Consider the following 14,239-nt stretch of genomic DNA (forward strand, 5'->3'; position numbering starts at 1 on the left):
CTCATACTGTTGGCCAGACAGAAAGTGTGTTAGCCCTGTGTTTTAGCAAGCTACAGAACCCTACAGTTCTGTCACACCAGGAAGGTGGCAGCTAATTAACCACCAGGTGGTGGCTGTTTTTCTGCCAGGAGGTTCAGCTGCTTTTTTTTTTTTAATAGCTAAATCTTTACATCTGATTTTTCTGTCAGTCACTGTAAGATCTGTAAGTTCTGTAAGATCCTAGCAAGAAGATCCTCTCCAACTAGTTGTTCATTATATGATCTATTCGTTTCCCAGTAAAACGTTGCTGGCCTCATTTAACACCCTGCATTTTACAGATTTTCTTAGCAAATGAATAATAGGTCTTAGTCAGATGCATTGCATTCTCCTAAATAAGGGCTTTATAAAAGTAACTTTAAGTGCATGTAATAAATATATTTCAAAACCTATTAATTTTGAAGCCCATTTTCTATATGAAAGTATATCACAACTGGAAAGAAGGTTGCAAACAGGAAAAAGGAATGTGTAACAGACTTAGTACTTCCTGATGTGCTGTGATCCATGTGTGCATTACTAGAGGTCTTAACTCCATTTACATTCAGATCGCTCATGGCTTCAGGAGAAAGTAAAAATTGAAAAACTCCAACAGAAGATCCAGCTAGCACTTCAGCACGTCCTACAGAAGAACCACCGAGAAGATGGAATTCTTACAAAGGTAAGTCATCCTGTGCCATGTCACAGGATTGTGAAAGGGTGGCTTTATTTGAACATTGCCTTGATTATGGGGTAAAAGCTCATATGCAGCTAATTTATTTATAAACCCAGAATTCTTTGTTCAAAATCGAGCTGTTCAGTTGAACCTAGTTACTTAAACCTAGAAGAGGTGAAATGATGATATTCTAGGGAACAAGGTTGATAATGGTCTGAAAGGGAGTATTTTTATGTGAAACTTGATGAAAAGTGATGAAGGTTTTTATGATAGTTCTCCTACACAACACTCCTGCCACACAGCATACTATTTCAGTGCTACAACATGCATGCCTTAGTATTTGTGGAATCTCAGCCTGCATGACAGTTAAGTTGTTATAACATGCAACACACAAAATAAACTTCTTTTTCAGACTTCCATAAGAAGTTCCCTACACAGCCTTTTTTTCTCAGTTCTTCCAAATACTAATGGCTAGGAAAAAGAGGGACTACCTACTATTATACTAAAGTATCTTCATGTAATTTCTCAGAAACGGGAAACTGGTGTGATGTTACGAGTAAATCTGAAGAACTGGGGAAATATAGGCACTTTGCTTTTATCTTGCAAAGTGGCTCCTTTTACACCTCTGCCAGCCAGAGCTTATGCTTCGTTTCACATCACAGAATTACTTGCAATAGAAGCAGGATGGTCCAGCTCGGGCTCTGCAGATTTTCTTAATTTCAAATCCTAGCTCATGTAATTTTCTCTCAGTGTACACTTTGGATACCTTTGTCAGAAGAAAGAGTCTTCCATATGCTTTGATACAAATACTTTACTCAGTAACTTCAGGGAGTACCCTCATATTTTTGAAGCACGTATTTTTGACCTTAATTTGAATTAAGGTAAATAAGTCTAATCTATTGCACTGCCAGTTCCCTCCATAATATTCAGAATGGGTTTAAAAGTATTTGGGATTGCCATCTTCCAAGAGGATAATTTTCTGAGTGAAGATTCAGCCCTGAAATACTTGTTTTTCAATCCAGCAAGGAAACCTAATGCCACATTTTCCTTAGAACTTAAAAAATATTATTTCACAAATAATCTTATGTGTCCATTACTTAAATACTTCTAGCAAATATCCATTACTGTGCATCTGAAATTTCCTTGTTAAGTTAATAATTTGGTTTGGGAGAGCTTTAATCCTTACAGCAAGATTGGGAGGCCTGGTTCCATGTATGACCATGTGACTTGTGTTCATTTTTTTACAGTTAATATGCAAAGTGTCTACTTTAAGAGCACTGTGTGGACGACATACAGAAAAGCTTATGGCATTTAAAGCAATATACCCAGACATTGTGCGACTTCATTTTCCTCCACTTTACAAGGAGTTGTTCACTTCAGAGTTTGAGCCAGCAATGCAGATTGATGGGTAAACGTATCACCTAAGCACTTCTAGAATGTCTGAAGTACAAACATTAAAACAAAAGAAAGAAAAAAAAAAAAAAGAAAACCAAGACACTTTATATGGCCCTGCACAGACCTAGGGAGCCAACACACTGCACATCTCTTGGCGGTCGGGGTCAGGCGAAGGATGGGAAACAATGAAACAAAGTTGAACTTGTTTTTCTCATGCATATGATTTCCATTATGCCTACAAATATGGACCCTTTTTCTGTCTCAACTTCTCAATCCTTGACCTCTGTTTACACAGACTGAGGGTACTAATGTCAGAAGGTTGTTTTCTCCTGTAGTTCACTGCCCAGACTTTTGACAGAACAATCAATTTGTTGGTCAGAACAGAGTCCACCTAGTAATCAGCGACTGGTGTGCATTGCAGAGATTTCAGCATCAGTTTGCACAACTTGCTCATTGTTTCATGAAGGACGATTTTTTTTCACCTACCACTGTTTGCCAGTAGACAGAACGGCATGAAAAGGGTCCATAGCAATAGCAACAATAGCATTATAATATATTACAGGGTAAATGGGCATGAAGACTATATATAGCAAAAGAGATATTGTTTATATATTGTTTTAATTAATATAAAATGTAGTTACTGGTATAGCTTTTCTTGTTGAATTGATAAGGCACTTTCATTTTGCACCTTTTTCTTTAAATTAAATGCTAGCGTGTTCATTGTTGTGTTGCATGTGCACCAGAAATTCAAGTTTAACTGAAAAAGGTTTGGCAGGTACTGGTACATTGGGAGGTATTTATGCTGCTGTTTTCCATGTTACTTTTAAAGAGAGGCTGGTCATATCCTGAAATGGTTAGAGATTTTTTTTAAAGAGTTGAAAATAATGACAATTTTCTACATTAAAATAATCTTTTCAGAAGTTAAATTCAAAGGTACTTTTATTTTCAAGTCTTTCAAACCTGAATGTTTCAAAGTCAAAAGCCTCATTTTCAAAGTTTCTGAATTTCCAGTGTCAGAGTTGAACTAATTAATTACAGATCATTTACAAATTAGTAGCACAGAATCTTTGAAAATTGGGCTATTAAATAGTGTATTCCTGCCCACCATAAACCCAGGTTTGAAAGTATTTATTCAATTCTGCATCTACAGTAAAAGTACATGTGTATGACATGCTTGTGGAAAAGTAATTTTTACACGTAATATTACATACTTTTGTACTCCATATTGTAAACAATGCCTTCAAATGCCAAGCTGTAGCCTATCAAAATCCATAGGTTTGTCTTTGACTTCAGTGAGGTGAGACACACTGACCTCTGTTGTTCCAGCAGTCAGCAGTTCAGTTTCAGGGAGCTGAGCAGAGAAGTCTGTTCTCTCCTTGTTTAAAAAGACGCACTTTAAAGTTGATCAGATGGGGACAGACAAGAAAGGAAAGGCACGCCGTTGCTAGAAAACATTAGTTTGTACTCAGTACTAGCCTGGAAATCATTAATATCAGAAACCTGCATTCTGTAATTCTGATTCCTGTATTGCATAACCAACCAATAAGCTGAATCTTGCAGTGTTATTAATTACCATTCGCTTCAGGAAGAAGAATATCTCTGAGCAAAGCTGGTAGTAAATGTAGTTCTGAAGGAATCAGATTCACATAAACAACATCACAAACTGTGGCTGTTTGAGCCAGAGGTGTATAATTGGGTTTGGATGAGATGAAGATATATAACTGGATGCCCTATAGGCCATCACAAATTGAGTTTTGATGAAGTACCTAAGAAAAAGCTGGGAACATCAAAAAATGAAAAAGAATGAGACAGAATGTGCCCTACTGCTTTTAACTTCCTAGGGTAAACAATCTCTTACATATGTTATAGTTGCTGAGAAGTAACAAGTGAATAGACACACTCCGAAACCTAAGTATTTTAAAAGGAGTATCAGATCAGCGGGTTCTTATTAGCAAACTACAGGTTTATTCTATGATTTGAACATGTTTCCTTTGGAGTCAAAAAGAAACATGTATTTATGACACTTGTTATAAATGTTCCAGTCTAGCACATCAGGAAAGGTTACAGCTATCACTCATCTCTGGGTTTTGAAAGGAGGGTGAGAGCAGAGCATCACATTCCTCCTCAGAGCAGTGTGCCCTGGAGCGTGGGAGGGGAACACCTGCAGCGCTGTGAGCACTGGGATGGAGGCAGGAGAGGGCTTTTGGAAAAAGTCCATTGAGCTGTCTTTTTCCTGCTCCATCCTGCCTGGTCCTGAAGAGGTGGCTCACAGCCCAGCACGTGCTCTCTCCACTCCCACTGTAACACTTTTCCTAGGATCATTGTTTACTTTATTGGAGTAACTGGCATGATATGGTACTTGCATTCTAATGTGTATTCCTATTTTTGAAGCACCTCTTTAAACTAACAAATGTTTTCTGAATGTGACCAGCCTTAGGTGCTAGTCCTGTAAAGATCAACTAAACTTAATCTCAGTGTCAACTTATGAATAGTGAAGTGAAGTAAGACCTTACTTTTTTAGAAAGTGAGATACACCTCCTACTTCTGACAATGTAGACTACCAGGCAAAATATGGGGATTAGTTTTCAGTCACGTCCTGTTCTTACCTTTTCGTGATGAATATTAGTATTTTACCAGGCATCTAGGTGCCAGTGGTTTTGTTTGGAATCTGTTTAGAATATTTACATTCATAAATCATTGACAATATGAGTCTTGGAGCATTTACTAATAAAATACTTACCAATAAAAAGGTTCCAAATAGGACCTTAGCTGCGACTGATCTTCCTGGCCAGAAAGTACTGTTGTTTTTGTTTGTGGGAGCTCATGTGTACTGGGACCTTGTTAAATCAGGCTGAACATACACAGCCCAAGTAACTCTGCTTTCCTGGTCACAGTTAACAGCCACCTGGCAATAGAGTGTAATTTTTGGGTTGCCCTTCTTGGAGAGAGGAAAAAACAGCAGACGCACTGATGAGACATCTGTTGCCAAGGAGGTTTTTATGCAAGGGGACTCAGAATAACACCAGAGTGGCTGATAGGAGATGGCCATGTAAGAACCTAGCACAGCAGAGAAAATGCCCTCTGCAAAAGCCCTGGGACTGTGGCCTGGTATCAGATGATCAACCAGTTAAAAACCACTGGAGGTCAGTGGATATTCACATGAGTATTTTCATCATCTGCCCAGTTCACTACAAATAAAAACACTAGGATAGCTGAACATGATATTTTGAGTTTGGATGACCTAGTCCTTAGAGTCTGCAAAGTTATTTTCCTTGGGAGTTACATCTATCCCTGCTGTGTTCTGGCTTTCTAGGAAGAGCTACTAGACTATACTGTCATATGAACCACCCTAATATGTGTCATCACCTCCAGCATTGTTTGACGTATGGAATTAGGTGAAAAGGGAGGCTGGTTTTAAGTTTGGTTGTTCTTTATTAGCTTATCTTAGTATGAATACCAAGATATCTGTCTACGTGCACCTGTGTGTGTGTGAGAGAGTCCATTGTGTGTGCACGAGTGTATGTGTGGGATGCGTGAGTGGCTGCTTCTAGGCTGTTAAGTGTCAATGGAATAAAGAAAATGTATTCAAAATACTTAAGTCAAAAATAGAAGGTGGTAAAAAGATTTATTCTATACAAAGCCTTGTCTGGACCACTTTAGAGAGACTTCTATTTTTTTAACCCTTCTATAAATGTTTGATGGCACTTGAAATATTCCTGCAATAAAATGTGATTTGTGTAAACATTAAAAAAAAGATTTTGTAATGTGAAACAATGAAAGAAAGTAATGTAATTTTTCTAAAAAACAAAAAAAAACCACAAACGAACGAACTTTGTATTATTTTCTTGATGGAATTTGTCTATTTGTCTTTGGAAAACTTTTTATTTCATTGAATGTGCCATAGTAGAGGTGTGTTTTTCTTTTTCTTTCTTGTTTTTTATTTTTACATTTTAGATTAAAGGAATAGCTGTGTTCCGACATTCCAAAATGCAAGATGACATAGCAGTCATGATTAAAAGGTTTGATTAGTAAGCTTCAATCATTGTTGCTTTTTTTGCACATGTTCTTCATTCCTCTACAGTGCAATATGTACATAGAGCACTTGCGGGTGTAACCTTGATCCCTCAGGGAAGAATACATATTTGTACAGGATTTTTTTTTGCCTTTTTTCTTTTCTTTCCTTTTTTTCTTTTTTTTTTTTTTTTTTTGCTAAGGAATGTCGATTGAATCACTTGTCTGTTGTTGAGGGGCAGCCAGATAATAATCCTAAACCACTGTCACAAAACATTGATTGTTTAAATTTTGTGCCCTTTTATTATTTAAAAAAGAAAAATAAAAGTTATTTTCTGACAGTTCTTTGTGCTGATTGGTGAAAAAAAGGGTAAATAGATTAAGCACCTTATGATTGACTTAACTGTGAATGACAATCCATCTCGTTATCAACAAGAGAAGCCCTATCATTTTGGAGCTGGGGTTTTAAGTCAGAAACTAATGTGCTCAGGGATCTTCTAAAACTTTTCAACAGGGTGGCCAGTACTGCTGGTGGAACAAATTACTTTTTAAAAAAATATGCTAGTATTTCTTCCCTTCCCCCTGCCCCCAGGCACAAGAGAACTGGATATTTTTTTTAACTAAATGCTCTATGCGTGCCTCATTCTCTTGCTCATTCTTGCAGTACAGCTGCTTTTTGGTTGGTATTGTGATCAAAACAGAAGTACTCCAAATAGTGCAAATATTTTGCAATTATATTTTAGAAAACAAATGCTGACCCACTAAATAAATGACTGAAATTAATTTCAATACCCTCTGAACATTTTTATAATGATAGGACAACTTTTCCAGCTGAAAATCAGTGTTCTGCAATAGGAAGTGGCTTTTTAGTATATAAATTATTATCAAAGAAAATGAATCAGTTTATGAGAATACAGAAAGAATGAAAAGGTCATGGTTAGTTCTCATCAGTGAAGTCACATAGAAAAGAGCACAGATCTGCAGGAATACAAGAACAACACTTCAAATGTTCTCTGTCATTATTGCAGACGTTCCATGGTAAAGCCAAAACCTGACTGGAAAGAAACACTGAGGCTGAATAAATTTTCATAACTAGTACATCAAATACAGCAATTCCAAGTGATTTTATAATGGCACCAAACCCAGCAATGTTTAGAAGTCTCCCAGTGCCAAACTATAGGATGCTTGAAGCCTGTCCCAGTTAGCTTTGTTTTATGGCTTCACATTCTTCTGAAAATGCAAGTAAACAACTATGAACAAAATGAGCATGACTGCAACACCTTGGTTACATTGGAAAGAGAGTGAATTTGATTTCTCCATCCAATGTGCCTGCTTGGAGAAAGCCCCAGTTTTCTGGTATTTTTGAGGGTTTTCCCCCCACGGGTATACAGCTACCAACTTCCCTGTTTATTAATAAAGAGGGAAACCATACTTACAGTTTCACAAGCTGACAGCTGAGTTTAGCTTGGAATGGCTTCCCAAGGCAGACTAGCGCTTAGCAAGTGTGATCAGTTGGTGTTCTGGCATCTTCAGCAGGAGAGAATTCCTATTGCTGATTGATAGCGGACCCTGTTCTTTACACACTTGCACATCAATTAAACACTCTTAGAACAGACAACCAATAAGATGTTTTAACTGTGTAGTGGGATGATCCAAGCATTACAGTATCTTTTTTTGGATTGGCATAGACAATCCCCAGTCTGTACTTGATGAACAAAACAAGTTACACAGTGTAAGCTGTGCAAATAACATGTATTTTTTCCCTAGACATTCCTAAACTCCTCCATGTAGACAAATCCATTAATATAAATGCCAGAAACAGCACTTACTACACAGTATCCAAAAATAATAAGCAATTTTCTCTTGAGTATGGAATTCTACCTGTGCTAGCTGATTCAGATTGCACAGAACATCTTTATTTTCCCTAGCTGGAGAAACATAACTATTAGAATTATTTTTAATTATTAATACTAATATTTATCACTTTTAAAGTTACATCCATTAATATATTTGAATATTAGCCTCTTTCTGTTTAAATATTTCTGTCAGTTAATCATATGGTGGAAATGAGGGCAGATGCATACAGATACCAAATACAACAGCAAAAAGAAAAGTTTTAAAATGTAAATGAGTATTTATTTTAAAATCCTTGCAGTATGTGCTTTAATTCTAGTACTGTGATAATGGCTTGCTACATAATGCTAAGTCACTGGACTTGAGGAGAAAAATACATAACATAATATACAGTCTTTCTCTGGAACTTTATTCAGGTACTAAATAGAATTTTAACATCTAAACAGAAGCTGTATTCTACCTTTTCCATCTATAATGTTGCTGTTTGTACTTTTTTTTCATTTTGCCTTTATCATTGGTAGAATATAGCAATAACTTTATAGCAATAAGTAGGCTATCCAAATAAGAAACAAAACATGATAAAGGCTTCAGATCAATACTCATAGGCTCACTTCTGCCACAATACTCACTTGTATGTCTTCCCTCATAACCTTATTACTTCTTTGAGCTGAACTCCACAATCAAGTTGTTCAACTTGATGTGTGACATCACACTTTGTTAACATCTGCATGTTTTCAGTGTTCACATGTCCTATGTATACTTGTGTTCCTATGTTAGTGTTTCTCAAGATTTCTGAAAGCACAATCTCTATGAGCTATATTTCTGCGCAGGGCTCTCTGTGTTGGAATAGACTTAGGTTTCCTGGGGCAGGGAGTGTGAATCAGCTGGAATGACTGGCAGCATTTCCCAGCTGACGGAACCAAGCTGCTGCAGGTACTTAGGAACTCTCCGGCTGCTGCAAATGCAAAGTGCAGTCCGCAGCCGGCTCTTGCAGCTCCTCCAGGCCGTGGGGCTGAGCTGCAGCTCCCGAGTTCCCTGCCCAGCACGCTCCTGTAGCCAGCACGAGCACATGTTCCGCGCTGGAGAGCGTGCACTGGACAAGGAACCGAGCTGGGTGTGCCCGGCCGGGTGTTTGGACCGTGATCTAAACACTTGGGCATCATCCAAACAACCCCTTGTGACTTTCGGTTTGAGAAACACTACCCTGAATTACCCCACAAAGTCTTGATGTAGATGCACAAACTTTACAGGAACTTGCAATCTGTAATGCTATCTATATCTAATGCAGAGAATTCATAAGCAATACAGTGAATTTTATTTCACAAAAAGGCATACGTACTGTACACCTTTTTAAATCCAAAATGTTCCTCATTTCTACATTGATTTAGAAACAAGGTACAGAACAGTGGTCACTATTTGAAGTATTAGGACATTAACTGGCTGCTTCTTTATATGTAACTGTATTGTCTGCCTGCTCCTTTTCTGGAGATGTGTTTTTGTATTGGATGTTTGGGCCAATGGGAGGCTTCAAGCTACAATGTATTTTCCCAGATTAAATATATTTAACATATGACAAACCCCAGACAAGGCTTTTTAAAATGTATAAAGAACTGCAGTGTTAGGTGGTTTATTTGCAAACTGTTTTCAATGTTGTCCATTTTTATGGCACCTTTAACAATATTCTTGTTTCCAAAGTACAAAAAAAAAAAAAAAGGTTAAAAATATTCTAGCCATAACTGAATGTCAAGCAATAAAAACAAATGACTTTTTGTGCATAGATTTAAAAGAAATACAAGTTTTAGACATCTGCATGTAAATGCAAATCTCTTGTTTACTGCTTTCTTAAACTTGAGCAACTGATTCCTTATTTTACTACTAATTTAAGGACTTGTAATGGCCTGTAAACATTTTATCTTGCTCTATTCTTTCAACTCTAACTTTGTCTCTGCTTTGGAGTCATAATATTTAATGTTGTTCTGCTCACCTCTATACAGTTAACTTTTTGCTTTCATTCTGTATAGATAAAATTATACTATAAACAGCCTACACAGTGCAAATATTTATCTGTTTATCAAATACCACATTATGCTGTATAATATCTGTTTTACTATATAATCTATTTTAGACATAGCTGTTTAGAACTAGAGTGTGCTATTTTTGTGTTTTTCTGATGTGTGGTGCTAGATAAGTTACTTTTGTGAACAAAAACAAACAAACCCCTTTTATTCCTAGACAATACCACCTTTGGGTCTTGTTAATTTCACTGAGTATAACTATATATAAATATATATATTTGTGTATATATATATATACACCAACATATGCCCAACAAGTACCTGTATCAGAGTACAAGATTTGGGACATGGTTTTCTCTTTAAATGCATAGTGTCATTATATAAATTATTCTATAGTATATTTAATAAGGAGAAAATTACTTCACCGGTACAGATACTTGATATCAAATGTAGAATTTTTTTCTACATTATTAACATTATTAATTATTAATGTTATTAAAATTGTTCTGTCCAGCTTGTTATCTTTTGGTTACTAAAACAGTCTGCCTGTATTGTATTAAAAATAAGAAAAACATCTAATCTGCCAGTATAAAATAATTACAAAATGCTGTCTGTCTGAAAGGGAGGTAGCTATTTGGCTTGTTGGGAGAATTCTATCCTGTTGTTGCATCGGAAATTTATAGATGTTATTCTGCTGGGTGCCTTCCTCCCTCCTCACTTTAAATAGGATCTGTACACGCTCAGACTGCGGATGTTACTGGGCCATGCCTACACACTTAACTCCAGATACTGTAAATAGGAATGTTCTGTAAATCTGCCGCGATGAATGGCTAAATTCAGTCCCTGGATATGCTTTATACAACCTGCATACATATCCAAGGACAGCCAGTAGCAACTAAAGTTAATTAAGAAGTGGAATTTGCAACGTTTTGTCAGGTATGGGGGTTTTGTTTTTATTTTTTCATGTATACCTTAATTTACGTAGTCTTATACCCTTCAAAATATTCCTATCCCCCTGTTCCTTTCATTCAAGATATTTTCATGTTCATTCTTAAAAACTGATGGATATCAAATATCTAACTAAGGAGGTAATTAACCTTTTAAATATTTATTAGAATTTTTCTGTAATATTACTGAATTTATAAGATCTTTAGCAAAGATTTTTGAGCAATTTATTAATAACAATGTTTCTGTTTACTGCACTTTTTGATAATAGAAGGTAGTGAATTTTAAAGCCATGGTTCTTGGCTTCCATGCACTGCTTTTATACCCTCAATCCAAGGAATATATATATATAAATAATTTTTTTTAAACAGCAAACATACTGTTGACCTAAAAACAAAAACAAACTTTACTGCACCATGGGTATATTTTCATAAGTGGAATGTTTAACTGCAAACACTATCAGGACAATTATAAAAACCTCTTGAAGCTACAATCTTATTTAAATATAAGCCATGACAATTTTGTTTTCCCTTCTTGATTTAAGTCACCTTTTGATATTTTCAAAGAGAGAAGGACTCACTCTTAAATTTGTACATACCAACCTATAGGTAATGCCAGGAACACATTCTCCCTGTTGTTTTAAGAGTTTGATATATTTATGCAAAACCATTTGGTTAACATTTATCCTCCCTCTTTACTAAATGTTCAACATACCAACGCCAGAATAAATGCTGATTACAAATATACATCAGATTGAAGATGAAGCACACAGACTTAAAAACCTCGTTGAGTGATATGCTCAAATTTCTGTAAATACACACAAGTTTAATGCAATTATACTGTACATGTAAATATGTGCTGTCTGTTATGTGTACAGTATGTATAAATTCCTTTTCTAGCCACAATAAAATGTAAGCCATCAAGAAGATGTGGTATTGTACTAAACCTTTGCTAATGATCTTTACCCAGTCACTTCACTTCTCCCTTCCATAGACCTTTCCAACTCACGATAGCCTGCTTATATCCAAGTTTGTTATTTTACTCGGTCCCGAAAAAAGTATTTTGATTCATTTTGTAAATATAACTGTAAAAATAAGAGATTTAATGTTGTCTTTTAAATACTCCAATTTTCATTCTAATATGAATGTTGTTATATTGTACTTAGAAACCGTACCTTTAATATTACATTACCTTTATTAAGTGCATTGAACACATCGATTTTAGATGTGCTTTATGTACTCTTATCCTGTAATAAAACTTCAGCTTCTAATGGAAAAATGTCTTAATTTTTTTGTCAGTATCATCTTCCTTGTTTTTCTGAATTATAGTTTATTAGGTTTATTCCTTAAGGGATGCACTGATGTAAAATTAGACTACACATATATTAGAGCTGGTTGAGCACGTACGCCATGTTTTGTTAGGGAAACAAGATGACCTCCAGACACCTCTTAAGCTCCCCTTTTGGCCCACGAGAGCTTTAAACCTCCTCAGAATGAACGTGGATTAATGTAGCTTCCCTCTGTTTGAAGGTGCCTTGCTTGAAACCACAGTTCACCGCATCAAGTGCAAAATACAAGCAATTTGGCACAAAACCCTCCCAGTGAGCACTCCCAGCAGAAACACTGCTTTAGGTGAGATCTAAATGAGGATTTGGTTATTAAAATTGAAGTTTTAATACAATTTAGACATCAAAAGTCAAAGGTGCCACTCCCCTCTGCTGTGCTAACTTTGGGAATACCTGAATGTGTCAGCAGCATGCTCGGTCTTAAGATTTCAGGCATGTGAAATTCTCCTTCTGCACCTACTCAGAAATGCCTCAAGTCTTGACAGAGCTTTTAACAGCTCAGTATTTATATGCCTGACCATAGAATTAGATTCTAGCATTCATCTTTGAAGCACTGTATCTGGAAGCAGCCTTCACCTACAGATCAACTCTACAAAAAAAGTAGTGTAAGTGGTAACTCCTAGAATGGGAGCACTAAGCAGTGCCATGTGTTCTACAGCAGCTCCATGTCTACAGCAGTAAAAACACTGAAAACCCAGATTTAATTTTCTTATCCTCAGGACATGATCCTGCCCAGTTTTCCCAGACACAGGAGAGTTCCTAACCATCAACATAAAGGTTAGGGAACAGCTTTGTAAAAAACTGTATAGTTCTATTTAAAACCCAGGAACTTTTCTGAAGTGAGACAAACTGAAGACTCCCTCCTGTGCCTGCCCATAAGGAAACCATTAGGAAAGCTGAACTGTACATGAGGAGGTGGTGGGTTTGACCTCTGATTATTTCACAGAACCACAAAACTGCTGAGGGTGACAGGAACTTCAGAGGTCACAAGCAGGGTGTCCTCAAGCTGGTTGCCCAGGACCATGTCTAGCTTTTGAATATTTCCAGGGATGGTGACCTGTTTTGTCACCCTCACAATGGAAACCTGTTTCCTGATGTTCATGTTTGCGTCATGGAAGTACAAAGATCACCAGTAAGAAGTAGCAGTATTTTATTTAAAAAAAAAACCAAAAAACAAACAAACAAACAAAAAAAACCCCCAAAAACCAAACAAGAACAACCAACCAACCAGATACTGCAGGTTTTAGAGAGATTCAGCCTGAAGTAGGATTTAAGCTGCTACATTCACCAAGCGTTCTCATAATTCAGAACTGCTAGCATACCTGGGTTGGGAACTAAGATCACTCCTTCCAAGGGCGGCTGGGCTCTGGGTAGGTCTATCCTGGGAGAGAACATCTTTCTGCTTCTCTAAGATAAACAAATCAAGAGGGCAGAATTAAAATCACTATCCTTAAAACTGATCTGTAAGCAAGCTGAAGACTCCCTTGTTTGGTGGGTTTGGAAATCAGTCTGAATCATCTCTGGGTTTTCCCAGAGGTTTGTGTAATGGTGCCCCACTCTTATCACATGACACCAGGGACTCGCTCTGCTCTCATCACTCCCCCATCCTTAGAGCAGTGACCGGCATCACCTTGTCATGTAACACCACAAGTAAATGAGTTTCCATCACCCAAACCTATGGGTTCTGAGAATACCCGAATTCCAAATTTTACCACACCGGGAAGCCTGCCTATCCATTAAAAAAGATTTTGCGGCGCTGCTCACGAGAAGTGAGCCAGGGAAACTGAACGTAGCCTCCCCTATGGGCACCTCACCTCCTGCGCCTCCAACCCCTCAGTAACAGGCTGCCCCCCTACCTCTGCACACCCAGAGCGGGAGGGGCCACCCGGTATACCCACCCTCTGCTTAGGCCCCACCTCTGAAACACCCGGGGAGGGGCGGGATGTGCCGCCCAAGACCTCCACCTCCCGGCCAGACCACGCCCGT

The 14,239-nt window shown here is 37.3% G+C and overlaps 1 protein-coding gene across 8 annotated transcripts in view; it reads left to right on the plus strand.

Moving 5' to 3' along the window:
• The window catches only part of RORA (RAR related orphan receptor A), a 354,582-nt gene extending 342,396 nt beyond the window's left edge, over positions 1-12,186 (plus strand). For all 8 annotated transcript variants that reach the window (XM_030281521.4, XM_030281522.4, XM_072934117.1 and 5 more), the window contains 2 exons: positions 582-694; positions 1,936-12,186. In XM_030281521.4, coding sequence (XP_030137381.1) covers positions 582-694; positions 1,936-2,100 — 278 coding nt within the window. In that variant the 3' untranslated portion in view covers positions 2,101-12,186. The remainder of the gene's footprint in view (positions 1-581; positions 695-1,935) is intronic.
• The last annotated feature ends 2,053 nt before the right edge of the window (positions 12,187-14,239 follow it).

The sequence above is a fragment of the Taeniopygia guttata genome, chromosome 10, assembly GCF_048771995.1.
Source record: "Taeniopygia guttata chromosome 10, bTaeGut7.mat, whole genome shotgun sequence".
Lineage (NCBI taxonomy): Eukaryota > Metazoa > Chordata > Aves > Passeriformes > Estrildidae > Taeniopygia > Taeniopygia guttata.